General features: G+C 44.7%; 1 protein-coding gene across 1 annotated transcript in view; it reads right to left on the minus strand.

Annotated features, from left to right (window-relative positions):
• The window catches only part of CACNA1B (calcium voltage-gated channel subunit alpha1 B), a 309084-nt gene extending 288709 nt beyond the window's left edge, over window positions 1-20375 (minus strand). The window contains exons 1-3 of the mRNA XM_054220395.1: window positions 20116-20375; window positions 17794-17899; window positions 11010-11149 (exon numbers count right to left, since the gene is read on the minus strand). Of these exons, the coding sequence (XP_054076370.1) occupies window positions 11010-11149; window positions 17794-17899; window positions 20116-20375 (506 nt within the window). The remainder of the gene's footprint in view (window positions 1-11009; window positions 11150-17793; window positions 17900-20115) is intronic.
• Window positions 20376-20943: the final 568 nt, after the last annotated feature.

The raw sequence follows: 20943 nt of genomic DNA on the forward strand, positions 1-20943 counted from the left end.
GAACTTCAGGAATTTGTAGTGCTTCTGCCCAGGAAGCAGGTAAACACAGCTGGGATTTGGCATCAGAAGACAAGGAAGGTAAATTATTTTGCTTCAGCACATGTTTCTCGGGATAGATATAACCTGCATAGGTCAATGATGAGGATATAGGTGTTATCAGACAAATGTTTTTGGATTGATACAGCATCACTTACTTGGAGAACATGGTTATGAGTTTTTGAAAAGAATGGGATTAAAGAGACATTTAAGGAGTTTGCTGGACTTCAATCTTTGTCCTATGGCCACAATAGCCAGGATACAATGGTACATGTCATTATCAAGCCAAGACTTGGGGCTTTCATTGTGTATTTTCCCCAGACCTATTTCTGATGACCATCAAGAGAGATGCTACCCATCTACCATCAAATGCACCAGCCAACACTGCACATTTCTTCACAGTGCAGAAATAGCTCACTGCTGCTTTACACAGCTTTTGGCTACCACCCTTCACCCAACACTGGAGGCCAGAAAAGCAGCAGAGATTTGTCTTTGGCACTGGGAGGGAAGTTTGTTAATACTCCTACTCAGCAGGAGAGATTTGATGCCTGACTACCAGGCAGCTGGACATGTTTTCAGGTCTGACTGAAGCCTCATTCAGGACAGGGCCACTCTCTGACAAGAAAATGTCGCCTGCCAGAATCTTCTTCCATGTTCCAAACCCTGCAAAGGTTGGAGACCACAGCCGAGGAGAGCCTTCTGCTCCCAAAGCAAGGTCAAGGCAATGTTCCACCATGGAAAGAAAGCAGCAGCACTTCCGCAGCACCTGGCCTCATGGTGCCAGACCTCACTCCTCTACAAAAGCAGAAGACCTTTATCCAAGCGGCATCTACATTATTAGAAACCACCTTGGATTCCCTTTAAATGAGTGACAATTTTCAAACCCAGATCTTTCCCTGAAGCTTCGGCTCGCAGGTTTTGAGGGCACACTTAGCACAGCACTGGAGTATTGAAGTTTCTCTCTAAGCTGTAGCACAGCTTGCAAGACGACGTTTGATCTTTAAATCAGACACTAAGTGATGGAATACCACTACTCCTATTGATATTGTTTCATGTATAAAAAGACAAAGTTTAGCCTTGACATATACTGCTGTATTTCACAGGTCATGATGTAACAGACTGGATTGCCGCTCTGGAGTCATGTCTCCAGCATGATTCAGAAGAAATTACAAGATAAAGAAAAGGACAATTATGAAACAGCCAGTTCACATTTCCACCTAACTTATTTCAGGGAGCACCAGGAAAAGGGCCTAATCATCCTCCTTCAAAAATCCATTTCCTCTCTGGTGAATCTGTAGATGATCTCTAGGCTCCTTTGGTCTCAAGACCCAAACCAGACCATTTCAGCTGAAGCAAATTCTTGTGATGAGTTCCATGAGTTAATTACATTTCCATTACTAAAGAAGTTCTAAAACTTCAATTTCTTTACTGATGCTTTTTGAATCCTACCAAAATAGATAAAGAAAAAAAGAGAGGAAATCATGTTTCCCTATCTATCTCACCCTTATGAGACTTTCCTCTTAATTTTAACTCTCTCAGCCTTTTCATTTCTCTGTAAAGGGACATTTCTCCAACGCCTTAATCATTTTCACAGCCTTCTTCCTAAACTCCCATGCCCAAACTTTATTCAAGGATTTTGGTTCAGGACGTTCCAGATGGGGAACTAAGCCAAAAGACAGTTCAATCTTTCGGTCTTCCTTTTTTTTTTTTTAAACAGAAAATAAGCAATTTAAGTTCTTTAAAGTCCTCTTTGAACCAGAACCAAGTTACATCCGACTAAGTATTTCTGATTATCAGTTTAGTTTGAGAGCTCTTCAGCACAGGGACATTCTGTAGCTGAAAGTCTTAGCCTTCTCCAAGCAGCTCATTTCTGTCCTTCATTTCTTTACCTCGACGTCACCCCATGGACCATCAACGTGCTCCTAAACCCTTAGTCCTACACCGGGTGCTTCCTGTTTTGCAGACCCTTCCAGGGAATTTTTACAAACTTAATGAGGCGAGCGGAAACAGTCAACTTTAGCCTCTCTCCAGAAAAATCCATAAGGAACAACCCGCACAGCATCTGCAAACAGATTTATGGCATAGGTGTGACGTGCTGGGAGCAGCCCTATTCTCATTTGAGAGCCCCAAGCACAATCTATTCCCAGTGAAGCACAGCACCACTCCAATCTCTACTTCTCATATTTTCCCCGCTTAAACCTTACACAGCCCAACATGAACTGCCTTGAACTGAGGCAACAGCTAAACCCATTATTGGCTAAAACCTGGGGTTTAACTCAGGAGTGGCCTGAACTCCTTGCTCCAGAGGGATGCTTTTAAAAGTCTACAGCTGATCACGAGAACCACCTACACACACACTCCCCTGTAGCCAGCTCTTGAAACCAAGACATCCTCTCCAGCACTGCCAGGATAAGAATATCCACCAGAAAAAAAAATGACCTGTTTCCTCAATATTCTACCTTGAGATCATTGAACAAACAAGTTCATTTCTTAATCAAAAACCAATGAAAGGCGATTTTCCTGTCCACCAGCATACAGGAAAATGGAGGAGGGAGGAGACACAAAGCCTTATATTTAGTGTCAACCATTGATTTAGCAAATCTGACCGTGACAGGAAGGAAAGAATTCTCATACGTATTTGAAGAGCACTGTTTAGTGGCCATGCTCCTCTGTGAGGATCAGGCAACTTTCCAAACCCTCTAGCGCACACTACATGTTTGACATGTGCTGCATGTAGGAAGCGGGACTTCTTTCTCAAGCTAAGCTGCCAGACTTCCCCATAGCCCAAAAGCAGCCTTCCCATGCCACCAGAAGTTCATGCAGGGGACATTCTGCCCCGTTCATCCTGCAGCCACTGGTATTAGTGAACTCATTCTCAGAGGATCCCTTCCCTCCATCCCGATTCAGTCAGTTCCTTCGGCACAGAGAAGATCCAAGATAGCTGAAGTTTAGCAAAGAGCCTAGCTTTGGTGTCAAAGAGACCTAGAGCTTGGGTTACCTATACAGAGACCTGGAACCACTCATGCTCCTGGTTCCACCTTCCAGTACTGAAGCCTTGCCCTGGCCAGAAAGTCCCACACACCTTGTCATTCACCAAGAACAACACGGAAAACGAATTTTCCACCTCCACTAAGTTTCCTGGATGTTTTCCGAAAGCCCTGAGGAAGGCAGTGGTTCCCTAGCACCCGAAGCCTTGGGGGTGAATTTTGGATCCAAGGATGCATGTGCAAAAGTGACACTGCTGCTCCTGGCACTCGAGATTAGATTACAATTAAAACTAGGCTGATTTTCTAAATCCTCATTCTTTTCGACAATCACAGCCAGGTTCTTAACATCTCAGATGAGAAGGCAGTTTGTCATCAAAAGCCAGCCACTTGGGAACTGGGACACAGGAGCAAAAGCAGCATTTTGAGAAACAGGAACCTGAGAAATCCTGTGCACTCCTCCTCATCTAATCATGCGACAGCACTCAACACCGCACAGAGGACTTGGGTGTTCGGGGGGGGTGGTTTTTGTTTGTTGTTTTTAAACCAGGAAGCATTAAGTAAATGAACATTAGAACACTTCATAGCTGCATTTTTACTTGCTGTTTTGGTTTTGAACTCCTAGTATTCATACCCAGCTATAACAGCAGCTAGGTATGCAATGCTTCCCACCTACAGAGAGGAGCAAGCAGTCAAGCAGATGCCCCCCCCACTTGATTGCTAGGGCAGGATCAGACATTAGGAGCAGATCATGAGGTCCAGAGTCCTCTTCCCACCCACAGTCTCCCCAGTTGCCTTTGCATCGTACAGCTGGCCCCCTCACAAGAGGTAATATTTTCCTACCACCAGCCTCCCTTCAAAAGCCATAAAAAGCTAAAAAACTCTGGACTCTGCACTCCTGATCCTGCCTGGCATTGATAAAGCCCTGGCTGTGATGAGCAAGCATACCTCCCTTTCGCTTGGGATAGCCACTTTTACTTTACAGCTGCCCACCTTCAGGCCCCGCGGGCCAGGGAGATGTCAGCGCCCTCAGACGGTGTCTGACACTCCCCTCTTTGTGAGCAAAAAGCTTCAAAGGAGCACAAACAGGCATGAAACGTGGAAAGCAGCAGAAGATGGAAATCTGAAGAAATGCTTTTGTTTACTCTCTCTCTGGAGAAAAGCTATCTGTCTGTGCCTCAACTTTCCGGCTTCTTGTTGTGCGGTACCATCATTTATCGGTCCACCTACCAGGTATTCAATATCTTGCAGTCGCTTCTAATAAAGTATGAAAGAAAAACGTCAATCTCATTATCTATTTGCCCTTGAGAAGCACTCTGACCCGAAACATTTGGTTTGCCACAACCAGAGCAGAGCCATGCTTCAAGGATAACTTCTGCCAGGGAAGGGCCGTCCCCACCTGCAGGTCTTTAGGATCTGTGACCATCTGCAGCCTTCCTCTAAGCACAGCCCTGAGTCCTCCTCTGCTCAGGAAAGTCTCCTTCTAATTTAGCAGCCAGCCACACAATTACACACCCACCTGCTTAACTCAACCTGCCTCTACCCACCCCCACCAAAAATCAATGCACAAAAGCCACTATAAGTAACAAAAAAAAGACACAAGCCCTAATTAACGCTCCACCAGACTCAGCATGGCCTGGACCCCTTTTGCTAGGTGAAACAAGCCCAGAGGGAAAGGATGCTCCAGTCTCAAGGAACCCGCTGCCCCACTGGGCAAAACTGGCTGTAACTGTTCATAAAAGGAAATAGGGACTTTTTCCAACATGGGTTTAGAGCCCAGAAATCCTTCCTCCCTGTCCAGCACCTTCTCCTTTGAAGGAAACTGTTTCTTCAGCTCCCCAAGAATCCAGAGGGCCAAGGGACAGAAAATAGAAGAATTTCAAACTATTTTAGACTGTTCAAACTGAGACCTCACACACTCTCTTCCTTTCCAATTACTAACCACTCATTTTTCTCTGCCTCAACAAAACAAATTTGGTTACTTGCCTTCCTCCATTACGGCCCCCACACTCCAGCCAGTTAACTCTCGTTAACACCTTGCATTCAGGAAAACATGTAAATTCCCTTTGCCTTGTCCTTTTTTTTTTTTTTTTTAATCTGATTTCAGAAGGTACCCTTAGCTTTTCTGATCCAGCAAGTATCCATCCATCATTGGAGCATAAAAGAAATTGAAAACAAGGATCAGCTCCATTAAAATCTATAGAGGCTTTGCTCTTAGCATGACTCATGCACAGTGCTAATAGCAATCAGCCTTAGTCCGTCACCACCCATACTGTATAACCAAGCAAAGAGGCTTACTTGCTTTCCTAGTGATAACTCATCAAGATGAAGCTTGTCCCTCTTAAAGTACCCATTTTCCCAACTCCTGTCACTGCTCAGCTTTGCCAAGAGTTCCATGTCGGAAAAGCAGAGATAAATCCATATTTCCCTGCTCCTAGCCCCTTTATTCCCTAGGTGTCTGGATCTAAAGCTTATAAACAAAGCACTGAGCATTCCAGCAATGATGCTGGAAGCATCTAAGGAGTTCTATTTAATTTTGGTTTTCAAATTATGATATTCTATAGTTATTTGTGGGTGGGAAGATTGAGGTGTTTTGGGGAGTACACAAGAGCCAGCCACATCAGACCCTGAAATTCAGACATCCAGTCTAAGGGCTTTTGAATGCCCAGGAACATGCATACAGAGGAAAAAATGCTACAGACTACAGGCATCTGTGTATATATGACGGCTTTAGCTTTAAGGATCCCAGCCCTCAAGTAGACATTCAATTCTCAAATATTTCATGGTCACGTTACACCCCACGCTCTCTAGGAGGTACGTCCACCTTGAATATGCATCAGAGGTCCATAGCCTGCTGCGCAGACCAGGCTCGATGGTTCTTATGCCTCCCCCCTTTGACAGTCATCGCTGCAACCAAGGCTGCCGCTGTTCCTCATACACTGCACCAGGAATAGCATCTCAGACTGCCCACATACTAAGATGATCCTGGTAACCAGCAAAGCTAACATCAAGGATGAACAGGTCTTTATTATGCTACTAAATGAGTTACCTTCAAGATTATTAGCACCACCAGGAGCTCGGAGCACATTTCTCAGTCATCCAGACAATCAAAATAATTCTAGCTTTTGTAATTTGTTCCCGACAGCCTGAGACATCAGTAACAGCACAGAGACTTTGTGCACATCATTTGGCAGCTCCAGGCCTGGCACACGCTGTCTCTGCCAGTCCCACCCAGAGACCCAGGCAGCTGATCCAACTGGCTCAAGAAGCTACCAGGACTCTTCGAGAGTGTTCAACCCAGGCTGATTGAAAGCCAAAAAAAAAAATAAATAAATTAACTCTGCTCATAAAAGACGGAGCATGATCCTTTCAAGTGCTCCATTTATTTATACCAGCCTTCAGCAACTCTGGGTGTTGGACAAACACTGCACGCGGTTGTGGGCACTGCCTCCCAGGGGATATGGTAGAACTAAGAAAGGACCAGAGCGACAGCACAGCTCAGCGGTGCACAGACAAGCCCTCAGGTCAAGGGAGACCAGGGAAATGCTGGGGGCTCATAAAACCATAAGGCATGCAGAAAAAGGTATTCATATTCTCCAGATCTTACTATATAAAATCTAGAAGGCAACAATGGAAATCTCAGGTAGCTAGTGATGAAAAAAAAAAGGGATAAGCAGCACTTTTTCTTGTAGTAATTAAAGCATGAGACCCATTACCCAGAATATAATGAAGGCAAAAGTATAAACAGGCTCAAAAACACAACCAAGGAGTACAGTCCTCTTGGATGACACAGTTTAAAACCCATCAGACTCAGATGTCTAGGGATTTTTGAGACAAAAACATGGATTTTGGGAATCAAGAAAATAAGATTCATTTTATCCATGCCTTGTCCTGCATTCTTCCCCTTAGCAGCCACCCCGTTGCACCAGCTCCAGCTAGAGAGGATGCTTGTAGTTTAGAGTTTAGATGCTATTGTATCCAAAGCCCAGGACACCAGGAGAAATCTTCCTGTGAACTCCAACAGGAACAGGTCTGAACCCTCAAGGCCCTGAATCCAGGCTCTTACCTCCATCCACAGCCATCGGAGGGGTTTGGATGCAGGAAGGACTCTGTTCCCAAGACAACTGTGGATTTCTGAGGTTTCCACTCCAAGACAGGTTGAAGCAACAGAATAAACAGTCCCTTTGCTCCTACCTTGGGAAAAGTGCATTAAGATCACATAGTCCCAGGCCAGCTGAGAAATTACATTTTTGTGTGATTTAGAGCTGCTAATGGGTGATGTCATCACTGGAGCGAATGCAATCCCATAAAAATGTGAAAATAAAATGAGCAGGAGCTATAAAATATACGTGTCTCTCCACAATAGCAACAGGCATATCACAGCAGGGCAGCTTTCCTCGATACTCATCTACAACTGGAGGAGTTTACAAGAAATAACTAAAAAAAATGACAAAGGAAACAAAAATCTTTCCAGAAGCAATCTATTCTTTTCCCAGGCCTTTATTAACAGCAAATCAGCATGCTTCCTTGAAAGTAAATGGGAAAAAGGCGCCACAGCGTTGCTGTGGAAAGAAACCAAGGGAGCTTTTTCTGGAAAAACAAACCAAGCCCTTTTGGGCCACTATCTGTTAGACTCCAGTTCAGCTCAATAGGATATTGATCCTGCCTACATATAACACAGCCCTAATTTATTTTCTGATTAACAAGTTCTACTTTGACAAACAAAATGTCCATCACTGCAGGTAAATAAAAAAAACCCACCATATTTATCAATAATGCCGGTGTTCAGGCACTGAGTAGCCAAAAGGGAGGTTGGAAAAAAACAGGTGGAAAGGGTTACCGCCTGATCATTGTAATATTTACATAAGGGTAAGTTCAATAAATGCAGAGCCTTCCCCCACAGCCTCCTCCAAAACACACCCAGACACTGGCTGGCCTTCTTCCTATGGAAACAGCTAACGAGAGCAAAGCTGCTCTTTGCTTTTATGGGTTTTAGCTAAAAGCTGAAAATGAGATCAGATTTTCCGACATTCACCATTTACCTTAATAAAACTGCACTCAACAGGATTAGCAGGTGTACAGCTCTGCATGAGGTATCATGAAATGCGTTTTCATGATCTTTCATGCTTACAGAGGAAAAAAAAAGATAAATCAAAATCCCTCTATAATATTGAAGATCAATGTGAAACTGAGCTCAGGAACTGAACGCTGATCACCGCCTGGGAAACATGAAGTAACATTTTCAAGTAGAAATCTTGCACATATGGCAAAGGCAAGCTTTTGATAGAGTAGTAAAATGATATTTCAAAAACTGGTGTCCCTACCTATCTATATTTATAAGAACACATTAAGTATGACTTCAGCACTGTCCTTTTTTATTATTCTCTAATAAATTACAGAACCTCCTTGATCGTTTTTTGAAACACGCGGATCTGAGACTACCTTCCACAGAAAAGAAAATTAAGGTCCCACTCGTGTCGCCACCTCACAGCCCCTCCCTGGAGAAACAACCGGGTTTGTCAGCAGTAAATGTTCTTCCTCAGCAACCTGCCTTTAAAATCTTAGCGCAGAAATGCCAAGATGTTGTTTGTCTCCAATAAACAGCCTTGCTCAGAATCTCCCCTTTAGCCCAGCTCGGGCAGGCAATGGCCAGATGAAAGGGTTTTGGGCCAGTGAGGGAAACCCAAGGAAGAGGAGCTCCTGCTTTCTAGCACAGACCCATGGCAACACAGGAGTGAGCTAAGAACATAATAAGGATGTAGGAAATTCAGAGCAAAACACACCAGGCTACAGAGAAAACACTAATTCAGTCCCCTGTGTGAAGCTGCAGATCTTTCAGCGTTATTTCTCTACTACATGTGCCTCCACCTCATTACTGGGTTTGGAAATACAGCCCCGGATTCAGGAAAGCATTTATCTAACCAAGCACACCAGTAACCCTTTTATTTTCAGTAGCTCCCTTCCGCGCCCCACCCCCCCCGCCCCACAGACACCAAAATTTGGCACGAGCTCAAGCGCCTTGCTAAATCCAGCCCTGGAAGGACAGGATTAGAGGTCTGCGGATTTCCTCAGTGGAGATGACTCTTGGACTTAATGTCGAGCAGTTTACACTTTGCCTTCCCTGCATTGCCTGCCTGGTGGGAAGTCCATGTACAAGACAATTTCAATACAGCCCAGCTAGTATCACCATTGGAAACCAGCAGCTTTGACGTTAACAGGATTGTACTTCAAAAGAATACGCGTGTTTGCAGATGGCAACAGGGTTCCTTATTACAGCTGTCTAATCAAGCCAATATTCCGCAATTATGCTCCGAGATCAAACAGCGCTGCAAACAGCGCTCACAATAAAACCGGCACCAGTAAGATGCCGGTGTCACGCCTATAGCATCGCACAGTCGGTTGCGATTCCACAAGCACGGCACGCACACGCGAGGCTTCAGCTACTGTTGCAAAACTTTGCATGTCTCCATCACAGCTAGGCAGTTTAAAAAAAAAATATCTATTTTGATTCTTGGCCTGTGTTTATGAAAAAAAACAAATCAAAAACATGCCTAAACAAATAACAATATGGCTGTAATTCAGGAAAGCTTTTACATATAGCCTTAACTTTAAGTACAGAAGCAGTGGAGTCAGCTGAATTCAAACGTGTACTTGAATGCTTTGCTGAAGGATAAATTAAGCCACATGCCAAAGTCCTTTCCAGAATCATGGCCTTGATTTTATTTTAATTTTTTTTTTTTTAAACACACAAAAGGGCATAGTGTTAACTAGGAATCAGAACATACCATCGGGGTGAATAATTGTAGCATCTGTGCTAGTTCTCTTTTCATCCTGGTACCCCCTATGCTTCCAAGTATGTAAATCTGATTCTCCTTGTGGCTCCACTGAAGTTTCTATTGATTAAATACCCAGCCCCAGCAGCAGGAGAATCAAGCCCTGCATATTTATTTTCTTCCTCTCAATGCATAAAGAATTCCCTTTGGCCTCTCAATTGCTATATCACACGCCACGCTGAATGCAAATAGAATTACAGTGATAATGTATCTAATGAATACATTTGTATATGTATGCAAGCATTTTCCTAACAGCTTTACGCCACTAACCAGACCAAAAAATATATATGTTCATCACACACAGTCGCAGAGAAGGTGTGTGAAATGAGTGCATATTAATAACAAGAGCCAGACTGCAATCTTCTGGGGGAAAAAGTAACTGAAATCCTTCCAAGATGAAGGCTGCAAGATCAGGACCTCACACAGACCTTTGGAACGTTTCCTTTGGAGCTTTAAAGCACAATTTGCAGACCATAAGTGTTACTTAATGTTTGTGTTTTTATTATCCTCTAGCATTACACTACATTTATATAAATAGGTAATAGTAACTGTTGCAATGCATAACATAAAAATATTGTAAGCATTTCCAAGAAAGAAATTAGCAATATCATTTCAAACCAGGGTACAAAATACACAGGTAACATTTTCAGCTCCATCCTTTAGAAGACAGGCACCCTCTTTGAATTATTTTTGGAAAAGATATTTTCTAAGCAGACCAAATTCATTCCTGCAGAAATTTCACTGACCTCAGACTTGTAGTAGCTTGAAAATGGGATGCGTTTGATTTGTTAGCTCACTCTATGTTGACTTTTAAAGTCATCCTGTAATGTCAGAAGACTGATTTAAATCAGGTTCAAGTACCTAGTGGCAATTAGAACCTGCAAAGTCTGAGAAATGTCAGTAAGTGTCTGGATAAGACACATGCCACCGTATATACAAATAAATATCCTCCAAACCTCCTCTTAGTTGGTTCAAAGAACGCTTTGAAAGTCACTCATTCAGCACAATAGCCATAATTTAAAGACAGTAAGGTCAGAAATACAGTTTTTTAGTACTACTTCACTAAAATCACTCCCACCCCAACCCCCAGTTAAAAAACCAACACAAATCAAAGCAAGAGTCCCCCTTAAATCTAGGGCAAGAGGAGGTCACTTACCCTGTGAGGACCACGACAAAATCCATCACATTCCAACCGTTTCGGAGGTAAGAGCCTTTATGAAAAACAAACCCCAGAGCGATGATTTTTATACCAGCTTCAAAACAAAATATTCCAATAAAGTACGGCTCAGTGTCATCCTGGAAAAGAATAAAAAATCAAAGGTGTCAAGGCGATACCTACGCTTCTGCGCTGATAGCAAGAGTCCTATAAACAACTACATGCACCAACGTCATGCCCTCTTCAGCTCTCTGACCAGAGTTGAAGCCAAAAGGTTTAAGTTTACTGGAACTAAGCACAGAGAAGAATTTCATTATTGTCTCTCTAAAGGTAAATTTGTTTTTTTCACGTTGGAAATTCTATTTGACTTCATTCTGATCATTTCACCCCACACTTTCCACCTTTACTCAATATTCCAGAGGGAATTTTGTTACTGAAATTGTGCTCTAAGGGTATATTTAAACTTGAGATCACATAGTTCTGTAGTTATTGACACTGAAAAAAAAAAACCCACGTGCTTTGCAATTCATCCAGGAAACTGAAACAAGAGGATATCTTAGGGAGTAACAGTCAGCACAGTGAGCTTGCAAACACTGGCAGGAAATTATTTATTTATCATTTATTCCATCAGTTCTTCCTTCACTCTTTCTCCTCCATTTTCTCAATTTCCACAGCTGCAGTCTCATTTGTTTTCCTTTCACTGCTTTCCTTTCATCTGATCCAGGGAGAAATCCCCATTCCCTCCTGTTAACAGCAGAACCAGTAAGGTTTGTCTCAGGTCACTGGTACAGACTAGAGCTTACCATGGGATCACAGCTTCGTGTCCTAGCTCACTAGAGAGAAAAAAACATCAAGCTTAGTCTCCACAGTTTCACTAAACCATTTTTTCCATCTATGGCACCAGATCGCTCAGTATTATACCTTATCCGTAAGAGTTTCAACACAAATTAAACACCAAATGGAAGCAGTCACATTTGGAAGGTAGATGCAGGCAAGAAATGGGAACAAAGCAAGAGGTGAAAGCAAGGGGCAGCAGTTTCAAGAACATGTTAATTAACTTTGGCACCTGTAACCAATTTCCAAATGTGCCTCAGATCCCTGATTTCAGCTGAAGTCAATAGAAGCAAAGCAGCCCTACCCAAAAGCAAGCAAAGTTCCAAATTAAGAGATTAGAAATCTTTGTTCCAGTGGCTTTGGCATTTCTGACTATAAGGAGCCAAAGAGTTGAGCTACTGTTTGATGCACAGTTGTTTACATTTTGCAATTATACTAATGACAAAAGGTGATTTTGGTTCTCTTCTACAGAAAGAACATGAATGTCAAGTCTTGTGGCCACAGAACCAAGAAAGAAGCAGTTTTGATACAAGAATTTATTTTATAAGCTTGATAACTCTTGCTTGACTCTGACCCAGCACTGTCACACAGACCCATGCTTTAGGCATATTGCCTGTTACAGAAAGCCAGGTTTGTCACACCTAGAAGGCCAATATGATAGCATACACCTCCCAAAGAGGCTTACAATGCATACCCAACTCAGCAAGTCAACCACAAAGCACTAATCACTGAAGATACCTCCAAGCTATTGGAAATAGCTGCTTCTGGACAGGCTTTTCCACCCGTGCCCGAATTAAAGTTTTGTTACCTACAATCCTACGAGCCGTATCCCTACGGACCTCAGTGACCCCAGCTCCTCCACGTACTTCATCTTTCGCCCTGCGTCAGCTCTGCTCCCCTCCACCTTTCCTAACCTCACAGCCCCAGCAGCTCCACCTCCCATTCCCATATGGCCAGGCAAGACAACCCATCACCTGCAGATCACACGCACGTACTGACTGGCCAGACAGCCAAACAGAGCAGGTGACTGCTGAGGTCCCAGTGTAGCCTTTGGCTGAAATGAAAGGGAGGGTGGGGAAAAAAAAGAAACAAAACAACCCCAAACTGGCTTCTTCTCCAGACAGGGATCTGTTTCCACAAACGGCAGCACTTCCAAGCCCTCTGCCCCTCCACAGGACCTCACTGACACTGCTCAGAGGATCGAGGCTATCGCTGACAGACGGAGAAGCTCCAGCTACCCATCGCAGTGCTATTTACCCGCAGAGAAACAGGAACAAGGCCAGGCCATCAGACTTTTTATGACCTTCAACAGAATCCTACAGTAATAGTCTTCCAGCAGTTTCTCCACAGCAAGTGCTAAAGGCATCCCAGTGCAGTACATCCAACCCAGTACAGAAAACAGGAAAGAAGGAAGAGAGGGTCAGAAAACATCACATGCGATTTCAGGAGAAGTTGTGTTACTGCTGCTCTGCTTTCCCTTATGCACACAGGAGCACTCTAACAGCCTTGTCTGCCTGCTCTTCAACCCACAACGCCTTCTAGTCCAACAAGTATATAAAATCTTTGCAAGCAAAGGCCTCCTAGCCTATCCTATATTTCCATCCTATGACTACTAGCATACCTTTAAAAATAGCTCTTCCAACACACCACCAAAAAAAAAACCCCACCCCCAAAACCTTTACCCACATACACCCCCCCCCCCCCCCCCCCTCATTGCTCCCTCACTTCCTGGAAGCCTTATATCTACTCTGTTTCCAGTCGTTTGCTCAATCTAGGTCAGGTGCCTTGCGATTACAGCTCCCTGCTTTAAAGAGCCAGGCTTCAGGTACCCAAGGGTTTGACAATATGCTCTTCCCAAAGCTAGGACTACACGGAGCTCTTAGGAAGTGGGTCAAAGAAGTTCTTGTCAGCTTCTAGGGAAGCAGGAAGGCTCACAGATGGGCTTAGGTATTTATGACAAAGCAAAACTGTCATCTGTAGGATTGGCCATGAGTAGCTGGGGAAATAAGAGGGGATAGAAAGAGGGTCTTTCCTAAAGCCTGTCTAAATTTAACTTAATTTAGCCTAAGAATCAGGACACTAACAACAGGATGAAAAATAAAATTTATGCCCCATTAGGTAGTGGTGCCTGCTGCTGAAAAAAAGGATTCGCGTGACTGTGCGTGATGGAAGGAGCTGGAGGGCAAGGACATGGGTGACACGCCCTGCGCAGCACTGAAACGGCACTGCTGTCGGCTCAGAAATCCTACTGCCGGGACATCCTGCACCCCACTTCAGATGGGAGGCTGTGTTGCTGCTTGGGTTCAAGAGTGGGAAAGCAGGTGATAATGAGTATCAGTGTGCGTGCTTGGAAGGAAGGCGGAGAATTTGGGCAGCAGCCAGAGCTGTGCCAGCAGGTTGTTTGCTGTGGACACAGCAAAGCTTGAGACTAGGCCAAACACACATTTGATCAATATGTTTCAGATCAGAAACAAGTTCTGAGTCTGGAAAGTCATTACTATTCCTAGTCCGTGTCCTAGTGTCTTTCCTTGGCCTCTGGTTGTGAAAGCCTTGATAGGTTTGGGTGGGTAAGGCTTTGTTCATGCAAAGGTTAATATGAACAGCTCACATATGACTGCACAAAGTGCCTGTGGATAGTATAAAGAATCAAATCCATTAGTAAAGTGCAAGAGCTGTCATGCTGAATATCTGAGAAAAGTTATATTCTGTCCTCACATCAAAAACACCCAGGGGAACCAAACACTCAGAGCCCTCCAGTGGCATGCAGCTGAACATCCTATAAACCCACTGGTGTCTTCAAACAGGGCATGCCCCAGAGCAGGGCAGAAAATAGGTTTCCTGTCCTGCAAGCTCTGATCTCCGTCAGGCTGGGACAAATCTATGGCCTACTGAAGCTTCTCATGAAAAACTGAGAAATTAGGAAGGAGACAGGGAAAGCATGAGTGTGCCTCAGCCTGGACAGCCAAGAGCATCGTGAGCAAGGCATCCACCTGCAAGGCCATTCGGGGCTCGGATGTGAAGCTCACATTCCCACATTTGGAGCTCTCACCACCAGGCTCTGGGCCACTCAGTACAACTCCCTCAGCATCTTTTCAGTTGGCAGCACTCCAGTGTGTACGAACAATGCAATATTTATTGGGATGGAGAGAGACTGACTCTACAACCTATTGGCTAAGGCACTCAGCTGAGATGGACAATAGCAAGTTTGTAGCATCTCTGTTCCAATGGATAATTACTGATGTGAAGTAAACACTTCCAGCATCCAAAGCATACAAAATTCCCAGCTCAGAGCAGACAAGAGCCTAGGGGATAAGTCATTATGCTGCTAGTGGAAGAACGAGCTTATTTCAGTTGTCTGAAGAGCAAGGACTTGAAGCCAATGCTCCAGTTCACCACTAAATGCTTTGACCACCAGACTGGTGTTTTTTCAGAGTCCTGGTTTTGACCAAAATTTCCATCCTAGAGCCACGTAATGCTTTTCTGTGCTACAAAATAAATACAGAAAATCGACAGACAAAGATTACTCATAACGCAGCCATTCCAATTCTTCAAATATTGCATATACTGAGACATCACTTGCTCTTCCCATGTGCTTAATTAACCCAGCTCAGCAAGTAACATGAGCACAGAAAAGAGCCAAGTGAGATTGCACTGCAGGTTCCTATCTTGGGTCTCTGGGGAGATACGTAGAAGAAAATTTTGATTAGAAGACAAAAATCATGAAAATGTTTGTATGGACTCCTCCTTTTCTCAGCTTTAACAAACAGGCAATCTTAAGATTTTTCTCTTTGTATCTGTGGTGCAAAGTATCTGGGCAGCTTTGCTTTTCCTTCAACGACTCTGCCTACATCTCCCAGTCACAAAAGGCTTGTGATGTGCATCTCATATCCTTAAGATCTGACTAACTCTTCAGTGATGAGCCCTCACACTCCAATTTGGAGATTTTAACGAACGCAGGAGAAGGAAAGGTATTTCCATAAATCATTAACCAAAAAAGGCCAATTCCATTCTTGCCAAAGACAGCAATAAAGCACCTGCTGTTCTACATGGACTTATAATTTGGCTCAGCAAACCTGTAAATGTATGGGAGTGTTCGCCCACTCTGATTTAGCATGGATTTGTAACATTTTCAATGAAACAACTAACAGTTTGTGGGAGCGTCAGAAGCGTTTTAAAGAGGTTTCACTTCGAAAATCAGAAGACAATTTTTCTTATTCACAATGCTTTATCTTTCCAGCATATGTGGAAAATAGAAAATATTTCACAACTTGTAAAGTTTCTCAGTGTCATTCTACGATAAACCCCGTTATACTTCAGAGTTACAAATGTGCTGTGGTTAAAATGGCTTCAGAAATCTGGAATGAAGACAACGCTGCACAATGGTGTTTGGGACAAATATCAGGGGTTAATTCTTCCTTCACCACCAAAGCAGAGCCAACAAGGTGGAGACTGTGCATTTAACTCATTCCAATATCTTACACTACTCGGTGGTAATGCCAGTGCCCCCCTTTGGAATGACTTGGGCAGGAACCGAAGGTGTGTGTGCGGTACTGGGTGCTGTAAAATGGAGTTAATACAATGGGGGAAATGACCAATAAAAAGCCTCTAGGATCCCCTTACAAATCTAGGGTTACAGAGGAACATAGAAACAACATACTAACCATACCTACTGCTGCTTAAAATAACCTATCACCAAAGGGTTACTGAGCCAGAACATCCACAAAACTACCTTTTCCCTGACACTAGTCCATATGTTCCTAACTATGGAGGACATTTCCCCAGCTCAATCATTATGCTTGGTCCAAATCTGTGCTTTGCTCACAAACCCAGGCGTGCCTTGCTAGCTCATCCCAAAACATACAAAGACATGTTTCATGGCAGAAACATCAACACACATGCAGGTTCTTAATTTTTTCCTCATCTCTTCTTAAGCACAAATAATTTAAACAGAAAGAGACTAAGCAAACACAATGTAGGTGGGCAGCCAGCATCAGTGGATACATTTCCAAACAGACAGTATCAACTAGCTGACCCGGAGGCTGTCTCTAGATCTGTCACTTTATACACTTTTTCCCTGTTTCTGAAGAATGAGCTTGAGGGAGTTGCCCACTGGTATGGACCAACCTTGCAACTTGCGACCCGCTTTCATAGGCTCTAGCTTCTGGCAGCAAGACTAATATTTTATTATTTTTTTTTTGCATAATTTAATATCTACAGGTAAAACACATATGGATCTATATTTATTCATCCTTTGAACATGCATCAGGGTTAATGCATTTTGGCATGAAAGATGTTCCAGATCATTAACAGCAGGAGAAAAATCAAAACAAATATTACCCATTTTTCCTCTAGTGATGATAAATGGAAGAAAGATTTTGAAGCTATTCTTTTATTTTCTTTTGAAATAAGGTAATTGCGCTCATTACCATAAAGCCTGCAGGTAAACTATTTTCCTCTGCCAGTTCATTTCTTTTTTTGGAAGGGAAGCGTAATCATCTAAACCCAAAGTTTGCTTTGTAGGGTCCTTGATATATGCTGTAGCGGGAAGAGAGCTGAAAGACATACGAACCTAAAAGGTTACTCTGTTCTATCACTTCCTGGGAAAATATCACAGAAGTTAATTTGATTCTGCAGATAATTCTGAGCATTTGGCAGTCCCTTCATGTCTTGGTTTATAGACAACCTAAGTTTCCTGCTCTTGTGATCATACTGTAAGGTCTGCAATTGGGCAGGGCTGGCTAGAGTGATGAAGCATTCTTGTGAAGATGGGATTGGGAGGTCAGAGTTATACTTGTTGTCACTGAGTTATTTTTTCTGATTGTCAGGTCAATGCCTGTTTGTTTACATGTGGATCTTTAAAATATATACAAGCACTCACAAGACTGGGGGGCTGACTGATTTTTGTATTAGACCAAAACCAAAAAAATGTAAATAAATTAATACAACTCACCAATCTCTCTGACATTGGTGTCTTGTCTCCATCCGGCAAATGTTGTTCCAGAGCCAGCACAATACAATTGGCTATGATTGTAGCTAAAATCATGTATTCAAATGGAGTGGGGACCAGAAGTTAAAGAAGACACAGACAACACAAGGAGAACCTCATCCAAATCCCATTTCTACCTAAATGGTTACATTAGTTGAGCATTCTATGATCTCTCATCTTTTCTGAAGACATTTAGTCTCCTTGACTTCCTCAGTTCTTCCTGGGGTATCTTTGGAAGAAAAGTAGGAAATTTGTTCTCTTCTTTGAGAAAGTTGGTGACTTACATGGAATCTGAGCTGCTCAAGGAATTTGGGAACAAGAAAGCAAAAGGTCCAAAGGAAACAAAAAGCTATTAATAATTATTATTTTTAAAAAGATTGATAAGCTAAACTGCCCCAAAATAACTGAATGCCATCTGCTGAATTCTTCTTCAGAAATTCCCTGTCATTTAACTTGAGCGCATAGTGTAAATAAGCGATGGGCTAGAAAAGTTCAATTTAGAGTGTCTATGCAGGTCCAAAACATGAATTACTGCTAGATCGCAATGCCCGCTCCTGGTGAGAATCAAACCATCAGTGCCCTGTCGGGATGTAGGATGGAAGCGATCTCACGGGAAAGGAGGCAAACCCGATTCTAGGTGCCCCCTTGTCTTTCGCCCTCGTCTCCAGTCCCGAACCCTGCCGAGCCCAGGGCGGAGCCGCGCTCCGCTCAGCACCGCGGGGAGCTCCGCTCAGCACCGCGGACGGCTCCGCTCAGCACCGCGGGCAGCTCCCGTTCAGCACCGCGGGCAGCTCCCGTTCAGCACCGCGGGCAGCTCCCGTTCAGCACCGCGGGCAGCTCCCGTTCAGCACCAGGGACAGCGTGCTGCCCCGCCGTGGGGAGCGGCCGGCGGCTTCGCGGCAGCCGCAGCGCTGTGGGTCCCCGCTCCACACTTCCCGAGAAACGACGCAGACGAGTCGCCCCAGAGACAGGCGAGGGCTAGACTGCGTCTGGCCTGGCAGGGAACACGATGCTCTGCCTGCCAGCCCAGCTTCGGAGCTTGTTTATTCCGACTTGAATGCAGGAGAAATGGATGAGGAAGTACAGCAACCCCTGTGAATTTATAATATGGACAGAAAAATGAATATGCATGCGCATTCAGGGGGAAAGGGAAGTACATGCACTCTACTGGTGTATTTTTTTTCCTGTTAGCCCCCCTCAAGGAAATGAAGACTGGGGAAGCCTGAATGGGAGCTGGCCTCTATAGCAATGGAAAGTGTTGCTAGGAGGATGGAAGGAGGCCTTGCTGCTGTTAGCTGAGGACTAATAGGTGTGTGATATCAAATGAAAAGAAAACAACCAGCTCCCTTGAGATCACCAGTGTAATGCACTCCTGCACACAAACACGCGCACGCACTCACACACTGTATCTACTCCCTGGTAACCTCAAATAGTCTGCTTCCCTTTTCTCATGGCTTACAACCCCACTGTGTGCATCATTACAAGCAAAGCCCCCTTCTGAGGAAGATCTCTGCAGCTCACTTGGCCTGGGAGCTGGTGCTGAGACAGAAAGCATCTGCCCCTTTCACAACACAGCAGATGAGCCTTCTCCTGACTTAATGCCTCGCTCCGCCACAAAGCTTTTCTTTTTTATTTTTAAATTTTTTTTAGTACAGACTAAGCTTAGGCTATGCACCTAATCAAAGTGACAAGATTCATATTGATTCTAATGTGTTTAGGAGGTGATGTACTAAAAACCTAGCTGCAATGATTGTATTAATGGGATTCACAACGTACCCTGGCTATCAATATCTCTACTATCACTGCAGCTTTAATGCTAAGGTGTCACCATTTTTATCCCACGTTCCTTCTATTCAGAGTGAGAAAGAAGAGTTGAAAGGCTCTAAGATGGAAATAAGAATCAGGATTCATTAGCATGAATCTCACAGAATGCTTTGCATTTATCTTAAATTGTAGGAAATGTAAATCTATGTAAATGTATATGTCACACCTAAACACACACTGAAATGCATGTATGTCTTACACGCACCCCAGCATAGTCGAAAGCACACTACACTGTTCACACAGAAGCAATTTCCTATGATACCCAGCTACACGGCCATACATTATGTCGGACACACAGCTCCATGTCACACACACCCATTGCACACACTGGATCACACACGCACTTCTACGTTAGCACCAGCCACTCATCCTTAGCTGACATGGGGCGTCTCTTTCCCCCAGTCTCCCTCTCCCCCTCCCCACCTTCCCCACCGTGCCCACACACCCTCCCCGAAAGGATATGGCCATTCTGTTATTCTCTTGGCATATTTCCGTATAACATTATCTTCACTGAAGATGAAGAGGGATCTGTTGACTGTGAAGCAGTTCTGTTTGACAGGGATGGGGTTGTAGAGAGCCATAGTCCTGGCCCTCTGAGCCATCGACTGCTTATACATCCTTTGGCCGGCTTGGGGGCCACCTTGCCGGCTGCTCCCTCTTCCAGCCCCGGCCGGCCCTCCACCTCCATAGCGGGTTGGCAGATCATCCCCAAACCGAGCCATTCTCTCAGTGCACGGAGCCGGGCGCTACAATCCAAACTGGCAGCCGAGGCGAGAGGAAGACGCATCACAGCGCGCAGCACTTCTCCCTCCGGGGGCTTCAATTGCGGGATCGGGATTGATCGCAGCAAAATATAGAGATATATTTAAAAAAATAAAAATAAAAAAAAAAAAAAGCGCCTTTCCCGTCCTCCACCCCCTCCTCTTCCCCGCCGCTGTGGCTGCCCGGGGGGTAGGAGGAAGGCTCCGGGGCTCCGCTCACCTCCCCGCACAGGTGCCGTCTGTCCGGCCCGACCTCATGGCCGGGGCTGCGGGGTAAGGGGTGGCCGGCGGGCGCGGTCCCTTCCGCGGTGACCGGCGGGGCGCTGGGCTGGGAAGGGGCTGCGCTGCTGCCGTGCCCGCCGCGGGAGACTCCGCCGTGCCCAGCCCAGCCCGGCTCCGGCCCGGCCCCGCCGCATGTGATGCCCGGAGCCAATGGGCCGCCGCGGCTCCGCCCGCTCCAGTCACCGGCACCGGGAGGCGGGCAGGGATGGAGGGAGGGGAGGATGGAGCCGGCCCGGCCCGGCCGCCG

The sequence above is a fragment of the Rissa tridactyla genome, chromosome 14, assembly GCF_028500815.1.
Source record: "Rissa tridactyla isolate bRisTri1 chromosome 14, bRisTri1.patW.cur.20221130, whole genome shotgun sequence".
In the NCBI taxonomy this organism is placed as follows: domain Eukaryota; kingdom Metazoa; phylum Chordata; class Aves; order Charadriiformes; family Laridae; genus Rissa; species Rissa tridactyla.